The 19,418-nt window shown below is 58.5% G+C and overlaps 1 protein-coding gene across 5 annotated transcripts; it reads right to left on the bottom strand.

Moving 5' to 3' along the window:
- Positions 1–1,503: 1,503 nt before the first annotated feature.
- TBKBP1 (TBK1 binding protein 1) lies at positions 1,504–18,976 on the bottom strand. Of its 5 annotated transcripts, none has more exons than XM_066263818.1 (11): positions 18,841–18,976; positions 16,685–16,944; positions 16,122–16,244; positions 15,761–15,865; positions 14,403–14,583; positions 13,638–13,813; positions 13,382–13,443; positions 4,973–5,091; positions 4,008–4,738; positions 3,205–3,298; positions 1,504–3,036 (listed from the first exon to the last, which is right to left on the bottom strand). In XM_066263818.1, the coding sequence occupies exons 2-11, from the start codon at positions 16,907–16,909 to the stop codon at positions 3,011–3,013; spliced, it is 1,842 nt and encodes a 613-aa protein (XP_066119915.1). In that variant the 5' UTR covers positions 16,910–16,944; positions 18,841–18,976; the 3' UTR covers positions 1,504–3,010. The 5 variants fall into 5 exon arrangements, with proteins under 5 accessions (XP_066119915.1, XP_066119913.1, XP_066119911.1 ...); XM_066263816.1 differs by lacking the exon at positions 3,205–3,298 and adding an exon at positions 17,323–17,461 and having other exon boundaries at positions 18,841–18,901; XM_066263814.1 differs by lacking the exon at positions 3,205–3,298.
- Positions 18,977–19,418: the final 442 nt, after the last annotated feature.

Genomic DNA, 19,418 nt, shown 5'->3' with positions numbered 1-19,418 from the left:
AGAGGGGCCAGCGCTGGGAAAATGCTGGGTGCCGGCCTTTCCCTGGGCACTTGGAAACAAACGGCTTGGTCTCTGCGAAGTCTCCCTCACCTCCCACGCCACGCGCCATGGCTGGCTTTGGGTCTGTGCTGGTGGGAGCGAGCAGGTCCCCTGCCCCCACCGGCTGTATCTTCTGCCTCAACAGGAGTCTCCCCTCCATTTTGTTCCTGTGAAGGTTGTCCCACCCTCCTTACCTTTCCAGGAGCCTAGAGAGCTAGACCCCTTTGCCCCACACTCTCCGACCCCAGTGCTCCCACATTACTCCTACAGAGAAAGGAGGAGCCAGTGTCCTTATACCTGACCACAGTCCTGCTTGGAAAAAGGGATGCCTTGGCAGGACTCCCCAGCCCCTCCTCCAGCCCCGCCCCCGTACTGGTGGGGGCGGGGCATTGAATGATAGGCGTGGTCCTGGAGAATCTGGAGGGGGCGGGGCATACTAGTTTTTCCTCCAGCCCCCGTCTTCCTTCCCAGCCCCAGCAACTTCCTGCCCTGCACCTGAGCCCTTTCCCAGGTCACCGAAAATCAAGGAGACAAGCTGCCAGAATATGCACCTTATGTTCCCATGTTCCCTTGTCCCCGTGCCAGAAGTTCCAGGACTTTCTGTCCCAGGGTTGGGAAGCCATGTTTCATTGGGATGGTTGTCCTCACCTTCCCTAATACTCAGCACTAGGCCACAGATAGAATGAGAAGAGTAAGGGAGGCTGGGAAGTCTCCCCATGGAGGAAGGCAGCATCCAGGTTCTGGGTCTGTCTGGACCCTGACACTGAATGGGGAAGCATGTTCACTTTGGGTCTGGAACTGAACCTAAGGCCTTCAATGAGCAATTGCCCCTTTTGTTTTTAAAGGTAAAAGGATCATGCGGAAATGAAATTACCCAGAGTTGATGCAGAAGTACCTTAGGCCCTTTCTGCAGACAGGACAGCCCTGGCTGGGGTAGGAGTCAAGGGTTCATGACCTGGCTCTGACCTCCCAGGCTGTGAGACTTCTGAGGCAGCTGCTAAGCCTGGAGCCCAGCCCTTCCCCTGCTCGCAGACCCACGAGGACATGGAACATGGATGTTCCTTCTCTTTGAGGCCCCAGCCTGCATCCTGGCATGCAGAAACCATTTAATGAAGAAATAGCTGCTTACTAATAAATGAACCTCCAAGGACGGCTTCAGAACCGTCACCTCCAGCCAGCAGGAAGGGAAATTTCCAGAGTCTCTGACACCTGCTCAGGGCTGGGGTGACTGCTCCACATCTGTCCTGAACAAACTCATCATGAGTCATCTGTGGCCATTTGCATGCTTACGCCTCCAGAATTGCCTTGGAACGTGGGTGCCCTATGCATCCTCTACTTGCCCAATAGCCACTCACCCATGGTGGTGTACCGTGGAGACACAGTTTTCAAACCCTCTGGCTGCCAAGGATTCTCTCCCCACCCCTGCTATGGAGCACAGAGCATAGTCTGAGCGCAGATGGAACAGGTAAGTTTTATTTGGAAATCCAACTTGTTTGGAGGGCTCAGGGGCCCCCACCTCCCCTCTGCATTCCCCCTTCCCCATTTCTGCTCCCTGGGGGAACATTCAAGGTCCAATGCCATGTGTCTCTGGAGTCCTGGGCCCCTTTCCTGCCTGACACACCCCTTCCCTCCTCTGCACTGAGGAGGAGGGGAGGCATGTGAGGAGGTGGGGGCCTGGAAGAGTTGGATCAGAATGGTACATGCACTGACAACAGCGTCCACTGCTGCCTGCCCAGGGCTGAGGCCCAGGAGAGGCTGGCAGTGGAGGGGGGGATTCATCGTGGGTGGCAGGCTCTTGCTGTAGGAAGCTCCCCACCTCAGCCCTGGGACCCCCTGGCCTCCTGCTTACCCGTCCTTCTGAGGGTATGACTCTGAGGTAGATTTCACAGAGGGAATGTGGGTCGCTGGGGTGTGGGAAGGGGGTTAGCTCTTTTGAATTTGATCTCCACAGCACCCTGGGCCCACCCTCAGGTTCTGGCCTTAGAGGCAGGGCTGATGCCACTCGTCCAGCTAACAGAGGCTGAGACACACAGCTCCAGGGTGCCTGTGGTGTCAGGGGCTCAAGTGGGGTAACAGGGGAGGGGAGCAACTGCCATAACAATCTGCCTCGGTGCCAGGGGGCGGGGCAGGGGCCTAGAAGGCTGGCACAGATAGGCCCCTGGCCTGAGGGTCATGGAGCTGGGTCCCCTGGCCCATAGGGCAGCCTCTTTAGGCTGGATCCTCCCAGTCCTCCAGGGTCCTCCCTCTCCTCTCCCACCCTCCCTGTTCCCTAGGGTGGGCAGAGGGGGAGAACAGGGCTTGCCTGCAGGGAATGGCAAGAATCAAGATGCCTCTTTCCCCCAGTGGGACCCAAGCCACAAGCCCCGAGCTGGCCACGGGATGGAGGAACTAGCATCAGTGTGTAGGGCAGGCTCTGGAGCCCCACAGGGAGGCATTCCCTAGGCAGAGCACAGCCTTAGAAATATGATGTCTCGGGAGGGGCTGGGGGAGCGCCTGGTCCTCTGATACCCAACCTCTCCCCCAGGCCCGAGCACTAGATACCTCCTTGGATCCAACTGTGTTTGAGAACAGAAACAGAGGGAAAGGCTGGGCGGGGTACTCCCCTCCCTGTCCCAGCCCAGATCCCCACCTCCCAGCGGAAGCCAGGGAGCTGGGGAGAGCCTCGACTGGCCTCCTGGGAGAGCCAGGGCTGAGTAGTGCCTGGACGAGGGAAGACGGCACACACGTTGACTCGGTAGCTAGTGGAGGTACCTGGGGGTCGCAAGGGGCAGGAGCCCCCCCACAAGATTCATGCAGCATTCAAAGTGAGTGAGTGTTTAGGGGTGTTGGAAGAGGGCAGAGAAACAGCCAGTAGGTGGGGGCGGCACCCTAGATCTTGCTGTTCTCCAGGTGGGAGTCAATGTGTTTGATGAGGGCGTCATCTGGGTACCCGACAGGGAAACCCAGTTGGCAGAGGGGGCAACTGCGGATGTCAGAGCCCACTGTCTCCATCAGCAGCTGCGTGGGAAGAGAGGGAAATCACTTAGGTCCCTAACCCTCCCTCACGGTACCCACATCCAAGCCTGCCCTTTCCCTGGGGCCCAGGGCAGGGAGGGCTGTAGCATGCAGAAGGGTTCTGGGTGCCCTTTGTCTACCACCACCCCCCTCCTCCCCATCCCTGCCCACCTTCCACCAGTTCAGCATCCACTCCCCAACCCAGGGCATAGGGTCCACAGGAGGTGTGTATAAGGAGGTATGTATGCTCAGCCTGCCAGGACATCTGCGGTAATGAGGAAAGCCAAGACCCAGACATGCCCCCAGAGTGACTAAGACACCGCTGCCAGATAACTCAAAGCAACAGATAATCCCAAACAATGTACAACCCAAAAATAATTTTCTGCCTGGCTTTGGAATATATTTTGGTCCTTCCAGGTGACAAGGGTTGGATCTGACATCCAGGAACTCATTATATCAGTGAAATGACAGAGCCCAACACAGGGCTGTCTTCTAAGACAGACAGGAAAGAACAGGGGCTCTGAGGCCCGAGGGAGGGAAGTGCCTGAGACCGTCAGGGTCAGCGTGGCCTCCCTCTCCAAGGTGAGAGCAGATGCTCACTACTGTGCAGAGAGTTGTTCAGCATATGGCCTTCCTCTCGAGAATCCTCTAATGGAATTAGATAATACAATTATTGCCCTCGTTATGCAGATGAGAAAAACTCAGGATCTGAGGGGATAAGTAACTTGTCCACCTCCCCACGATTGCTAAGTGGTACTAAGTGGTGGAGTCTGGAGTCAAAGCCGGAACTGTCATTCTGACGACCATGCCCTTGAACAGAGCCCTGCTCAGTGGTAGTGGTGCATTAAGGACCTATGCTACCTAGGCCCCAGGGAAGTAGGGGGCAGGAGTCAAAAGAAGAGAGCCCAGCCATCAGCTGTGAAGAGAGGGTGAGGTGGCCAGGGGTAGATCACCCATGCGGGAGCCCCACTCACGTTGATGGACGGCCAGGACTGCGCATGTTCGGCGTGGGCGTAGGCCGTGGCTGCGGGCGACTCGGGAATGGGGAAACCTGCGCAGAACGAGGCGCAGCGGATGGTGCCCGCCTCCGGGCTGGGCGGGCTGGGGGGCACAGACCACTCTTCCTCCTCCGACGGCTGCTTCTCGAAGCGCAGGCGGATGCCCTCGAAGGCGCACCGCGGGCTGAGCGGCCTGCCGGGGCCGTAGAGCTCAGTGGCGCCGTAGGCCCGCGGCTTGGGCAGCGTGGCCGCCTCGGCCTGCAGCCAGGGCTGGGAGGCGCCCACGTAGCCCGCGCCCTCGGCCAGCTCCGAGTAGCTGCGCCGTCCCTGGAAGCCGGCCTTCGCGTGGTGGCTGGGCGGCTTGGCGTAGGCGCGCTCGGCCAGCGTCCTCTCCCCAGGCGGCGGGAGGGGCGGCGGCGGCCGGGGCGGCGGGGCCGGGCAGGCCGGGGGCCCCGGGGAGCGGCGCTGCGGGCTGGGGGACTGGCACAGCGGCACCGGCGAGCGGCGCTGCGGCACCGGCGATGGGCAGGAGGGCGAGGCCGGCGAGCGGCGCTGCTGGGGCGAGGGGCACGGGGGGCCGGGGGAGCGGCGCTGGGGGACGGGGGACTGGCACGGGGGACACGGGGGTGCCGCCCGGGCCGGCGGAGATGGTGAGGGGCACTGGGGGGCCGGGGAGTGGCGCTGCGACAGCGGCGAGTGTCTGTGGCCTGGAAGAGAAGCAGGACCAGGTCAGGGGACAGCGGTGGGGGGAGAAGATGGTCAGAACTGGGAGCCAGGGGCTTGCCTGCGACCAAAGCCCACCCTCTCTCCTCCCACGCTAATGGAAAAGGATCAGGCCCAGGGAAAGGAAGCGGAGGGTGGCCCCAGGCCACAGGATGGTAGCCATAGCTTCCCCAACCTCGGGGTCCAGCCCTGGCCCCCTCTGCCCTGCCCCATCTCACCACCGCTCCTGGCCTGCTCCTGCAGCAGGGTTCTCAGGATCCTCCCCTGCAGAGAACTCAGCTCCCGGAGCCGGCCCAGCTCCTCCGTCAGCTCCGTGTAAGCCAGCGCCAAGTTCACCCTGAAGGACACCCCAGGCCCCCCAGGTCATGGTTTTACCCCAGCCTCCCCTGACCCTAAGGTCAGAGGGCAGGGAGTAGGAAAGAGAAGCGAAGTGGGTTTACTGTCACAGTTGTGGAGCAAGAACCCGCTTTGCTTTGCCCCAGGATCTGGTCCTCTTCTGCCTTCCAGGGCCTCCTGCCCCAACTGCAAAAATTCTTGGGCTTGAAGGTCTGTCCACCTTAAATGCCACTTCTTCCAGGGAGCTTCCCCTCTCCTCCCAGTGAATGGTACCGAGGGCCAGGGCAGTGGTTCCCAGACTACAGACTGGGGCTAGGGAGCTCAGTGATTCCGGGGGTCCCTGAACTCATGTGTTACCAAGCACTGTCTGTGGCCTGAACATACCTCACACAGGTATGTGTGAATGCTTTCAAATCTGTGCCGAAGCTGTGGTGACAAATAAAACACAGATTCATCAAAAAGCTGCACTGAATTTATAGTAGCTTTTGTCACTGTGTATCTTTCCAACGAGCACATACTAAAAGTGGAAGCACAGTCCGTGTATTGGGGGAAGGGGGTCCATGAAGAGCCCTCATCTTTGAAAAGGTGGGGACCACTGTTACACAGCCTATGAAAAGCCTTACTGCGTAAGTGAAGACACAGCCTCCTAGCTTGGCAGAGATGCCAACTAATAAACTTGAACCCAGGTCTGCCCAGTTCTAGGTCCAGTGCCCTTGCTTCCATCTCAAAGCTGCCTCCGAGCTCCTCTCAGCCTTGTGCCTCGCAGGAGCTCCAGGGAGCCTTATTACACAGAGATCTCTGTGAACCATGGCTGTACACCACACACCTCCAGGGGGCACCATTCACACTGAACACTTAGTAAAGGCTGCCTCCTTCTGGAACTTCACTGGGAGTTCCTGGAAGGTTAAGATTGTATCACTGTATTTATATTCCTAGCACCTTGTCCAGGGCTTGGTGCTCAGTAGACGTTTAGTAAGTGAGTAATGAATTGAGCCTCTCCATCCATTTTTCTTTCTTCTCCTCATTCTTTCTCCTCTTCCTGCTCAGCTCTCCTGAGCACCCACCCTTACAAACCTGGAACGGACCCTGAACTTGCCAAAGACCTCACCTACTTCCTTTCCTCCACTGTCTCTTTAGGTCACTTTGACCTGGCACCTCTGAAGGTTATCACTCTCCGCATTGCCCTCCTCTGTCTCCCTCTGGTCTGCTCAGAGACCTTCTTGACCTCACATGAGGCTCTGCTCTGGCTTTGAGTCACTGTCTTCTGTTCTGGGCTTGCACAGAGGCTGGGAAGCAGAGGGTTTGATTTTCTTGTATCCCTCCTCCCACCTCACCAAATCCAGAAGGGACTCGGAACTTCGTGGAAACTGGAGCTGGAGGGGAGGATGGCTGTCTTCCCAGGGGAGGCTCTGTAGCCCCAGGAGCTGGAGGTGCTGGGCAGGAGTGAGGTGGGGGGTTCTCCAGACCCAAGGACCCTACCCCATCTCATCATGGTAATGGACATGTGAGAGGATGTGTGTGGAGGGGAGGGAGTGAAGGTAGGCATGAGGCCAGTCTGATGAGTGTGAGGAACAATGTGAGAGTGAGTGTGAGTGAGAGTGTGAGTGTGTGTGTGTCTGGCCCCAGAGGAGAGAAGGGGAAGTCATGAGGTTAGGGCTTCAGAGGGCAGGAAAAGCCTCGTGCAGAGCGTAGGTAATGACTGAGTGCCCTCGCTCTCCACTCACTGGAGGGCTCTCTTACTAATCCTGGGGCAGAGCTGGGTGGTGGGAGAAACAACGGCCCCTCCCACAACTAAACTATTTTTAACCCATTTGAGCCAAAGCCAAATTGTCGCAAACAGGCTGAGATTCTGAGGGACAAGCCTACTTCTCAGGAAGGGAGAGCGCTCAGCACCCATCTGATGGTGGGCAGAGAGGGACAGGAGCAGAAAGGAAGGTCCTTTTGGGAACCCTTGCTGAGGTGCTACACCCCTCAGTCCCATCACATCTCAGCCCTGTGTTTGCTCACCACGTCCTGTGTCCACTCACTCTCACCTTATGGGCCTGTGGGGGAAAATGCCATCTACCCATCAGACTAGAAGTCCAATCTGTGTCCCACATGAAACTGGGGACTCCCCAATGGAAGGCTACGCCCTTCACACCTGGGGCAATCTGAGGGCGGAGCTGTATCTCCCCTATCAGACTGGGAGCTTTCAAAGGACCATGCCGGCCCCCCAGTGGTGGGGACAGGAGGAGCCCTGGGCAGGCCGTGACATGGTGCACCCTCCTCTGACCAAGCAGCCAGTTTCTCTCCCCATCGCAGTCACTGCTGTATCTCAGGTGACAGATACAGGTCGTTGCCTTCACACCCCGCCTGGGAGATCTCACCTGCCACACTCAGTTCCCAGGCCCGCATCTCTCCCCTGCTTGCCTTCCTCCCCTTGTCAGGAGCTACCCCGGTTTGCACCGCCAGCCTTGGCATCCTCCTCACGATAGCAGACAGACCAGCAGGAAATGGAAGGTGCCCCTGGCCCAGAATACCCAGCCCTTCTCACAGCTCGGACCTGGGTGCCGGGGACAGGAGGCAACTGTCTTGCTAGAACCCCAGGCAGTCCTCATAGCAACCTCTGAGACCTGGCAAAAAGGTGGGACCCAAGGTCCTGCTGCCCCATGACCCTTTGGCACCTCCCCCTTAATCTGGTGTCCCCCCCTACATCAAGATGCACAGGCCCAGGCTGCAAAATACACTAAGGACCTGAATGACTCACATTAGAAAACACTGCCAATTCAGTGGAAAAAAATCTCAACTTCACAACCCAATCAAGAGTCACACACGTGCACCTGAATGCACATTCCGTTTCCTGGCTTCCCAGCCCATACCTGAGTGCTATCTTCCACCATCGAGACTGCTCGGGAAGGACAGTGGGTCAGGTGGACAGCAGCAGATGGCTGCGCTTGGGTGCTTCTTTATTGCTTAGACCATGGGGGCAAGTTCTGAGTCTCTCAGAACCCGGGAGGGAGCAAGGGAGAAAAGAATCACAGACAACCCGTATGAGCGCCAGCCCAGGCCAGGCATTGCAGGGAGGACTTCGCTTAATCTTCCCAACAGTCCCACAGGGTTGCCACTATTACTTCATTTTCTACATGAGAAAATGGAGGTTCCTGAAGGTTAAGTCCTCGACCACAGTCACAAAGCCTTGCAGTAGTGGAGTTGCTAGAATGGGACGTCTGGCCTCCTGGGCTCTCAAGTCCAGCTTACCGGCCACTCAGCTATATCCTGCCTTCCAAAAGGACCCGGAATGGGGGGACAGGAGGTGGGAAAGTGGCAGAAGGGAAATATGAGGAGGGGGGAAGAGGCTGGGAACCTCCAAGGTGGCCGGCGGGCCTGACCTTCGCCACTTCTGCCCTGGGAGGGGAGAGGAAGGTGCTAGGCTCATGTGGAAGGGGAAGATCAGAACTAGTAGGGCTGGCCCAAGGTCACAGAGCAGTGGTGACACAGAGCAGCGATTCAAACATGCCCTTGGCACCTCAGCCTGCTGAGCTGGCACCTTCTGAGGAGCCAGAGGGCAAATGGCAGGGTTGACATGAAGGAGGGCACCGCTGTTGCAAACCTTCCCGCCCTTCACTGATGTAGCCTTTCATTCATTCTTTACACCAGTTCAGGGATCTCAAAAATTCATCTGGAATTAATTATCTTCACTGTTGTTGATAAAACTGAGGTGAGAAAGGTCAGAGACCCATGTCCTCCATATGACACGCCCCAAACCAGCTGGGACGGACACACATAGGCCTCTGAGTGGGGTCTTCCTGGGGAAGTTCACGGGGTGCCCCACGCCATGCTGGAGCGGCTGTGAGGCTGTGGCTGGGCTGGAATTCAGGCCAGCACAGGGTCATGGATTAGAACCAGGGATGGGCCGAAGGTCAAAGTTAAGGCTGAAGTCAGCGTCAGATTAGGGTTGGGTTAATAGTTCGTTTTTGGTCAGGACTGTGGATATAGTCGGGGTCCAGATGAGAGATAGGGTTGGAGTCTGTATTCCTGTCAAGATTAGGGTCTGGATAGAGCTGGCCCTGTGGTCAGAATCAGCAACGGACTCAGAATCAGGAGGAAAAGAGAAGCCCAGCAATCCCAGCTCTGCCAGCCTGGCCCATGGCGGCCCTCAACTGTCCCCCACCACCTCACCCCTGTGCACGAATCGAGGGACCAAACTTTCTGCCACCCACAGGCACACCCAGCATGTCTTCCCACCCGACCCTCAGCCTCGGGGAGGGGACCACAGGGACCACAGGCACCAGGCCGTGGAGCGGACTTGAGGCTGTGGGCCGGGGAGGAGGAAGTCGCTTTGCAACCACCCAGTGTTCCACCACTTCCTTTCAGGCGCCTTGAGCCCCTTCACGCTCCCCGCTCCTCGACCAGCTATGACTTGCGGTCCGGTCCGCAGAGCCCAGCGCTTATGGCAGCCCTGCCATGCTTTCCGCATTGCCAGATGTTCACTGAGTCTAGACCGCCTCCCTCTGCAGCCAAACTAAGCAGCTGACACAGAGGCTGAGCGCCAGAGCTCCCGATTAGGTGAGGGGCCACGTACCCCGATTTGCCCACTCTGACCTGGTTCACACTAGTTACCCCAGCATAATTGTTAATAGTGCCTCCCCTTTCACTTTCAAAAGTGATCGGGTTTGATCAACAAATCATCTGGTCATCCCTCCTATGAGGGCCTCCCCACCTGAAGAGGAATCTGAACCAGAAAAATGTCCCAGTTGCTCAGGACCTGCTTGCTATTTGCACCTAAGTTCTCCGATTACTGAACTTCTTTGTACCTCAGTTTGCTCAGCTGTAAGAGGGGGCAATACTTCACCATGTCATCTGTGAGAGTGAAATGAGACTCTGTAGGTAACCTGCCTCTCCTAGCATCTGGCCTGGATGAAGGCTCAGGGGAGTGCCTAGGGGACAGGTGGAGACGGGAAACCATTCTGATTTTTTTTTTTGGAGATACCAGCTCAGTGACTCTGGTTGAAAAATGAGAGGAGGCAGTGGAGTTTCCCATGGAGGCAGAGAGGGTGGTAAGAACTGCTCTCTGCCTTCCTGGCAGGGAAACGGCCAGAGACCGGTTTGAAGCGCACCAATCCCTCAGACCACAATGAGGTGGGAGTGGGGGGGGGGCCTCAGCTCAGAGCCCCTCCCCACCCTGGGGAGCCCCCAGGCTCCAAGAGTTCAGGGGTTAACTCCTGTGAGCCCGGCTGGGTGCCCTGCCTGAGGCAACTTGAAAGAAAGGAAGTAGGGAGGGTGAGAAGCGTGAAGGGGGAGGCCCTGGGCCCACTGCTTCTGGGGCATGAGGCTAAGCTCGGGGTACATGGGGGTCTCCGACTTCCGTCCGGACCCACCCCACACTGCCCTTGACCTCTGTGCAGAGTTTCCATCCTCTCTCTCCGAGTTCACACTTCTCCCCCACCACTAACCGCAGCCCACGCAGAGGCTTGTGGGCGGAGAGAGGGTGTGGGGGGTGGGCGGAAAAGGGCCCGGGCTGCAACACTGAGCCCCCCACGTTGGGAAAAAAGAAAGACCTACAGTTCAGGCCCTCATCACTCATACTGAGCCCATGTCTTCTTGCTGTGGACCCCTCAGGATGAGCTCCCTCCTTCCCTGAGACCTCATTCTCCTGGCTGAGTCCCGCCCACTCAGAGCCCTTGGGCCCCTGGAGGAGACCCCTCTCCGCAACTTCCCCTCCACCCTCAGCACTGGCCACCCCCTCAGAAAGGCTGGCCCCAGCCGCCAGGCCCAGAGGGAAGGGGGCTGTGGCCGCCCGGTGCACCTCCCACCTTGGCTAGGGTCCTCCTGGGGGCCTTACCGCCCACTGCACCCTCAGGAGCAGGGCGCTCTCCACTCCCACCTCCTCCCGCCATTGCCTTTGGACCCTGAGGGACCCCCTGCAGCTGCCTTTGGACCCTGAGGGACCCCCTGCAGCTCTTCCTGTGAGCGGGTCATGCAGGGCTCACTAGAGGGCAGGGAACTCTTACCCCGAGGTCAGACCTGGAGGGTGAGACCCGTACCTGGTCTGGGTGGCCATTTTCAGAGGAACATTGATGACCAGAGCCTGCGGGCCAGGGGCTGGGATAGGAGGAACCGGGAAACCTTGGGGCTGGGGCTGCCTCCCAGGCCTCAGCGCAAATAGAACCCATTTCGGAGAATTCACAGAGGCAGGAGCAATGGGAGGAGCCTATTTTGACACCCAGGACTCCCGCAATACAACTGGCTTCCCTGGAGGTGTCCAAACTGCGAATAAGTGAAAATCTTCAGGGCACACAGCAGATTCCCTTATAGGAGCAGGCTGAATACAGAATTTCTGGGGCCCTCTCTAGAGGTCACACTCCCACCTGAATAACCCAGGCCCTGCATTCCTGTCCCGGGTAACCCACAGGTCAAGTTCCCTCCGGCCTGGAGGGCCAGGCAGACTAGAAAGCAGAAAAGGGGTTGGTGGAGGGAAATCAGCTGAAGGCAGGTGACTAGGGCCGCCTCAGGTGGGAGGCCAGGGGAGGGAGCACTGGGGAAACGGACTATTACCAAAAGGAGCTGAGTTTATAAGAAAATAAAACTACCGGGGGAGTGAGGACTTCCTCTGAGAATTAACTCTTGCCAAGCTGGGGCTGTCCGGAGATACTGAAAAGAGGTATGAGGCTGGGCAAGCAGGGCCTGGCTGGGCCCAGGGGCAGAGGTCCAGGAGGCCCCGAGGCAGAGCCTGAACCACTGGGAGTGAAGGGAGGTAGGACTGGCTCATCTCCATGGCCACGGGGCTGGGTGAGGCAGGTGCCTTGGGAGAGGAAGGGAAAGGGGCTATTTTGGCCAGAACAGCAGAATGAAGGATCCACCTCCAAAAGAACCTTACGGGAGGGGTTCTCTTTCACTCACCCGTCCTCTGCCCTCACTCCCTCATCACCTTCCTCTCACATGTCTCAGCAATGAACCTGTGAGGGAAACTTGGAGCCAGAGAGGCGAAGTTAGTAAAGCCAAGTCACTCAGCACCCCAGCATCCTGGATTCAAAGCCTGTGTTCAGACTCCAGCCCTGCCACAGTATCTGTCCTTTCTTGGGGTTCAACCAACTGGGGGAGCCTTCACTGCTGGTCTTCTAAGAAGGGTTGGACTCAGTGACCCATGAAGGGCCCTGCGGTGTGACTTCTGGGGCAAGCTACGATTTCTAGAGAGTGTGTGTGTTTGTGCTCCGGGTCTGGGCATACGGATGAGGATGGGCTCTGAGCCCCAGCCACAAGTTAGGGTGGACCCTCTCCACGGAGGCCCCTGATACCCCGTAACAGCCTAGCTAAGAGGTCCCACCCACCAGTCCCACAAACTGTGTTCTCACCCCCCAACTATCACAGCTCCACCCAGGCAGGCCCCCAGGGTGCGGAGGGAAGTGAGGAGTACCCCCAACTAGCCCGAAGCTGGGAGGAAGGCGAGGAGGAAGCTCTGCAGGAGGGAGGACTCTCAGGGTCTTATAGCTGGGTATGCTGTGTGATAGAGGGTGAGTTCCTGCCCCTCTCTGGGCCTTGGTCTTCTCCGCCAATGAAAGTAGGGAGTCTGTGCCACATACCTCACCTTAGGGGAGAGGGCTGAGGCGGAAGGAGGTTTGCGCTCTATTTCTCAGAAAGTGGGAGAGGATGAGTTGGGTGTGATGTGAAAGACACCAGGCTTACTGCCCCCAGGCTGCTGCTCCCCTCTCGCTGGCTGCCCAGGGCTGCCCCAGGAGCCCCCACCGTTAGGCTCCTCACTGACAGAGCTCCCTCCCTACTTCCTGCTGCCCCGCTTTCCTGGCAGGACTCCCAAGGGATACCCCAGTCAGTATGTTCCAACTGCCCTCAAGGGAGTCCCTCAACACTAAGCCCCAGCTCTCTCTCTCCTGACGTAGATGAGGCACCACAGATCTTGAAAGAAGCCATCTCCTCCCTCCTCACCAGGGAGGGGAGGCTTAACTCAACTGGCTAGGCCTTGTTGCTGGGATAAAAAACGTAGTCCCAGAGAGGCCCCAAAACTCACCAGGGGCCACAGAACGGAGCACGAAACCTGCTGAGGAAGCCTCCCGCAACCCCTGACACCTCGAGAAGACACAGGCTTGAGTGCCAGAGGAACACAGAGGAAACCTCCCAGAACCCTGCCTCCTCCCCCTGAAGGATGCAGTCACACAAGCAACCCAAAGGCCACAGCTCTGATGGCTTGGCAGAGAGATCCCTCAAACCATGGCAGGGGAAGTCAACCAAGGGGGCACTGGGAAACACCACCCAGGGCTACAGAGGTTAAGAGGGACAGGATTACAGACGTGACTTACTGGTCATCCCCAACTCTTTGCACCCAAGCCATCTCCCGCTCCGACTGGTTGGCAGCCAGATCCTAAGGGAGAAAACAGAGAGCTCAAATGCCAACCTCACCTGCCTAGACTCCCCTTCTCTACCATTCCCAGGGCCCGTCTGCACCCAGTGAAGAAGTCCGAAACCTCTGCACGCTATCCCCAGCAGCGCCCAGACCTCCGCAGAGCCGCGGAGGGTCCCGAACAAGGCCCGCAGTCCACACCCGGCGCAGCTTACCTGGGCGCGGGTCTCCTGCAGCTGCTTCAGCTCCCCCTGCAGCCGCTCGCACTCGGCCTGGAGCTGCTCCTCCCGGAGCTGAGCTCCCCGGGCCTCTCCCTGTGCAGCCTCCAAAGCCTCTTCCAGGCGCCTTCGCTCCAGCTCACTCACACTCGGTGTGGGGCCTGGCCAGCCTGCTGGCAGGGGAGAGGACAATGTCAGGCTGAGGCCAGCTGCTGGGCATCTCCACGGAATTCCAGATCAACACAAAGTGAAAGAGGTGAGGGCTGCAGCAAGAGGGACCCAAGAGAGACAGCTAGAGGGCAGATACCCCAGGATGAGAGATACCTCTACTGAGGGCAGTGAAAAGGAGGGGCTAAGCAGTTTTTTCTAATCTTCCTGGAGGCTAGGGAAAAACAAGATGATCTCTTGAAGGGCTTCCCTGGCCAGACTTGTGTCTGAGCATCGTTAGGGGCTTCTCCTAATCACAACCTAAGAGAGGCAGGGACTCTGGGTTGGAGTGCCCTCTGCTGGCACCTGTGAGAATTGCAGGGGGTAGCCAGGGTTGCCGGAGCTGACAGGGAGATAGATGTCAGTGGCAGAAATTGGGGTAATAGTGGATGAAGTTAGGAACAGGTGGTAGGTAAGGTGGGATGGGGTGATAACAGGGGAAATTTAAAGCATTATAATGGGGTGTTGAGGTGTTGACTCCCTGAGAAGCTGGACATGTGCAAAGCTGGCTTAGGGAGTTTGGGGTAGGGAAATCAGGGGTCACTGAGATCTCACCGAGACTCAAGCCAGGTCCTCCTCTCAGAGCCAAGTAGTGCAGGTCCAGATCGGCACAGTGTGGGGCCGGGGCCGGCGGGGGGCTCAGGCTGGAGAAAGCTGTGTCCCGGAGGCCTTGTTGCTGCCGCAGCTGCTGCTCCAAACCACAGATCTGCCGCAGGTGGGTCTCCACCAGGGCCCTCTGTGGGGGAAACAAAGGGGTGAGGTTCTGCACGGGACCAGGGTTCCCCAGTAGCCCCCAAACCTAAGGCTTTGCTATATCTGAATAGCCGTCGCCCCCAAACTGAGCAGAGTCCCCTGGTCATACATCCCAACTCCACCTTCCAAGTGGCCGTGAGCTCGAGGTCTCCTCGCCCAGCAACGGCATGCAGCTGTTTCTGGCTACAGCCCTTGCAAGATCATAATTAGTGCCTCTTCCATGTCACTAATACACAGGGACACTTAACAGAAATCCTAGCCCCCTGTCCAGACACCAGCTCAGGAGCAGAGTAACTTCCATTTGCATATGCGACAACCGCTCTGGCTTCCTCTACCTCATCTTTAACATGGGGACAACCACACTTACCTCTTAGGTTTGTTATGAGGATGAAAATGAGTGACTACATCTGAAGAGGTAAGAAGGGGCCTGGCACATAGCAAATACCACATGTTTTTTATTATAAAAGCAAAGCATTTTTACACTAATGCCCACAACAGCTCAGTAAAGTTATTTTTTCCTTTTTAAAATTTTTTTCTTAATTTTATTTATTTATTCTAGAGAGGAGAGAGAGAAACGGGTAGGGGAGGAACAGGAAGCATCAACTCCCACATGTGCCTTGACCAGGCAAGCCCAGGGTTTCGAACTAGCAACCTCAGTGTTCTAGGTTGATAATTTATCCACTGTGCCACCACAGGTCAGGCTCAGTAAAGTGATTTGCCCCACTTTTCAGAGGAGGAGTGGAGACTACCTGACTTAACCTTGGTGACAGGCTGGGAGTCAGCAGAGACTATGTCTTCTGATTCTGGTGCCTGCCCACTTGCTCACATGCATGGCCATACCCTGACCCAGAATCACACACATGCCAAGACCCATCCTAGCAGTCACAGACACTCTGGTTATCTTTTCTCTCACCTGCAAAGCCTTCCAGGAGCAGTGCTGTAGGCATAGGTGAGACCCAAACACCCACTTAGGGTCACTCACAAAAAGTTACCTCCTGTCACTGCACGGTCCGATGTACACAGTCACTCACAATCTATATGACCCAAACAGCCCTACTCACAAGGCCCAAAAGGTGCTTGCAGGCACAGAAACATACACACACATAGGGTAACACACAGCCTTGGTCACACTCTCCAGCACCCAGCTTCCCCGGCCTCACCATTTCCCCCAGTTCTGTCTCCAGCTCGCTCTTCTCCACACAGAGTTTCTCGTAAGCCTGGATCATCTCCCCGAGCTGTTCTTCCTGCTCCTTATTCTTCTGCAACTGGATGGGAACCAGAGGGTTGGGGTGCACATCAGTCAGGCCCATCATTGACTTGGGGGCTGAGCAACTCCCTAGGCCTCCCACCCCCACTCACAGCACCTGGTAAAGGGGTGGGAGGAGCTATAGCCAGCTCTAAGGAGGACCATGACCATCTCTGATGAAGGGGACAGAAGGCCAGAGGCTGGTTGGTTGGGGAGTCGTCAGAAATTGATTGGAGCAAGTTCAGGGAAGGCTGAGAGGCCTGCAAGGGGCTCACCTCATGCTGGAACTGGTTGAGCCGTTGCTGTAGACTGACTTTCTCCACCTCCAACAGGGAGCCATCCTTGATTTCATACAGAGAGAAGGCATGCTCCTCTCCAAAGTCACTGATCAGTGGGTACTGTGGATGATGGAGCAGGCCCTCAGGATAGCTGGTGCCTGGCTCCCGGCCCAGGCTTCGGTGTCACTGTGCCCCCACCCTACCACCTGCCTCAGTCCCCTCTCTAGTGGGATCTGTACATCCCAATTCCCGTAAGCCTGTAAGTGTCTCCCACTAACCAGATCTTTTCTAGATCCCAGGTCCTGCCACTCCAAAGCAGATCCCTCCTGATCGCTTCCTAATTGGTGCTGGGCTCTCTGGAGTTCCCATTCAGAGCAGCCACATCATCAGGGGGGACTCTCAAGTTTCAAGAGTCTGTACCCTGACCCCTCTTTTGGATCCCTGGAATCTCTGCTGAATCCCCAGTTCCTGCCACCCAGCAGCAGCCCCACCACACACACACACACACACACACAGGCAACGCACACACAGTCAGACCCCTATCACCTCCAGTTTCTGACCTTGATCTCATAGACTTTTAGTCGGCGGCGGAGGGTGGCATTCTCCCTTTCCAGGCCTCCCAGCCGCTCCTTGATGTCTCCATAGGCCGTGATGAGGGCAAAGTGAGAGGCAGAGCACATGTCTCCCCCCAGGGAGGGGTCTCCGGGAGTGTCCAGCCACACCTCACCGGGTCCCAGGGCTTCCTGGGTCAGGATACTGATGTCATCCTCAAACATGGACTCCATGGCAAGGGCCTGGGCTGCAGCACCCCCTGAGCCTCCTGGGAGAGCAGGAGCAATGATGGAGAGAGCATCCTGAAGCTTGTCCTCCGATACCCCTAGTCCTGGCCCGAGGAGCCCTGAGACCAGCTGAGATGAAGCTGGTCTTGCCCCAGTCTCCCACAGCCTCCCCCAGACTACCAAACCCCATCTTCTCTTCTCTGTGTCCTTTGGGGGAAGGCGCTGGAGCCAGGTAAAGACTTGGGGGTGGAGGTGACAAACTGGGACAAGTAAGTGAGGCTAGCGGCAGGGAAGGGCTCCTTTGGGAACCCAGTGGACAGGAGAGAGCAGCCTTCCCAGCACAGGGCCCAGATAGGGACCTGCCTTGGCTCCTACTGCCTCAGCCCCTACTCCACCCTAGGCCTTACTTCACCAAATACCTCTCTGCCACGCTCCTCATCTCAGGCCTCTGGCACCCCTGGCTTCTCCCTAAGAAAGACTCAGTGCTTTCGGGAGGGTCAGCCCCATCACTGTCCGCACATCCTCTGCTGGGCCCCCGCCCAACTTCCCAGCTTCCTCCTGCAGGATCCCAGAGTTCAGGAAAAGGAAATGCCTCCCCCGCTCACACAAGGGCTGTGGCAACCCTCCAGACCCTCCCTTCTCACCCCTGACCTGGGACCCACAGGAAGTCACCGCAGATTGGCAGAGGGTACCAGAGGGGAAGGGGGCTCTGGGAGAGGGCCACTGCCCTGGTGAAGAGGGCTGCCCTAGAGTTCCCAAACCCACCCTGTGGGCCTGCACACAGGGACATGGGGAGCCCTGGGAGGGGGCAGGAATGACTCAGGGCTCCCGAAAGAGTAGGCTAGGCGAGGGGGTGCGCGTGTACTTCTCCTGGCCCTGTTTATGAATGTGTCTGTGGTTGGCAAGCGTGGGGGAATGTGTCTGTGAATGAGTGTAGGTGTGTCACGCTGAATGAGTGCCTTAGCAGGGCTCCAGCTGGGGGTCGGGATGGAGTTGAAACTGGCCGTGTGTGTTTATGTGCGCGCGTGTGTGCACGCGTGCGTGAGCGTGTGTGAAGGGTGGGCACATTCGGGGCCGCGGGTCACGTGAGGCACTATGGGAATGTCCGAGGTGTGCGCGCGCGCGCCGGAGCCCGTGTGTGCGTAGGAGAGGGGGCTCCTGAGCTGTGAGTTGAGACAGTGGAGTCTGCGACCTCAAAACCCGGCAGCGGAGCCTGGGATGGAACGGGCGCAGTCCCAGACCCCCACACCGCCCCCTCGCCCCCATTAAGTGCCAGGGAAACGCGAGTGACCGGGTCTGAGTAAGGAGTGTGTGCGCCTGTTTGTAGGGTTGGCCCCACCTTTAACCCCTTCTTCTCCAGGCCCATCCCCTCCCCCAACTCCACTGTTCAGCGCTCACCCCACCTCCCAGACCCCCTGCCCACCACCTCGGGCCCAATCCCCCTAGCGGGGCTCAGTCCTCTGGGCCGCCCCAACAACTGTTTCCTTCCTTTGCATTCTCCCGTCCGCCCGGCGGCCCCGGGCGAGCGCCACGAAAGGCGGATGGGGCAGGGGTTCCTCCCTGGGCCCGGGCCCCTTCTGCGGCCCCTTTAAGAGCCGCCCTTTAAACCCCTTCAGCTTCGCCGACAGAAATTGTCGCCCCTCCCCTCTCGCGGGTTGAGACCACGCAGCCCCCTCCCCCGCTGCTGGCCCGGCCCCAGGTCAGCCATCTCCAGGCCGGGGAAGGGGCTCGGAGGCGGTGCGGCCTGAGGAGCGGCGGAGCAGGGCGAAAGTGGAGGATGCGGGGGCGGACGCCGGACCCTTCCCCTCCCCGCCATCCCAGGCCAACTGCTCGCCAGCCTCCCACCACCTCCTCCCAGCACCCCTTCCCCGCCGCGACCCCCGGGGGCCGGCCCCGGGCGCGCTCCCCTCCCCCGCCCAGCCCCGCCGGGGACTCACAGCTGCCGCCGGTTCCTGCTTGTAATCGCAGCTTACCCCCTCCGCCTGCTCCCTCCCCAGACGGGCACCGGTGCCCCCACCCCCCTGGCACCGAGCTCTGCTCTCGCCCTGTCGCCGCCGCCGGGTCTCTCCCCACCCCCCACCCCTCCCCCCAACCCCCCTCCCTCCCTCCCTCCCGCCCCGCTCCTCCTCCTCCTCCGCCGCCGCCGCCGCCGCTTCCTCCTCCTCTCCGGCTGCCCCGGGTTTCTCAAGCCGAGAAGGCGCCCTCGACCCTGCCGCTGTCACCACCACGTGGCGAGGGGCGGCCGGCCCCCGCGGTACAGCCAGGCCTGGCAGCGCGCCCGGCGCCCACCCGCTCCCCGCCGCGTCCAACCCGTGCTCAGCGCCCCCTCCCCGACGCCTCCCTAACGCAGTGTGGTGTGGCTTGGGGCACTGTGTGTGGGGGCATCGGAGGACCGTGCCAGGGGTCAGGTGCCGCTTTCGTTTTTGCTTTGGGGTTGTACATTTTGGGGGAAAGTGAGACTATTCATTTGGATTTTTTTTTTCTTTGCTCTTTTGATAAGGAAAATACTAGACTT

This window comes from Saccopteryx bilineata, chromosome 2 (assembly GCF_036850765.1).
Source record: "Saccopteryx bilineata isolate mSacBil1 chromosome 2, mSacBil1_pri_phased_curated, whole genome shotgun sequence".
NCBI lineage: Eukaryota > Metazoa > Chordata > Mammalia > Chiroptera > Emballonuridae > Saccopteryx > Saccopteryx bilineata.
The sequence above is the reverse complement of the archived record's forward strand: the minus strand, read 5'-3'. Positions and strand labels throughout refer to the sequence as shown.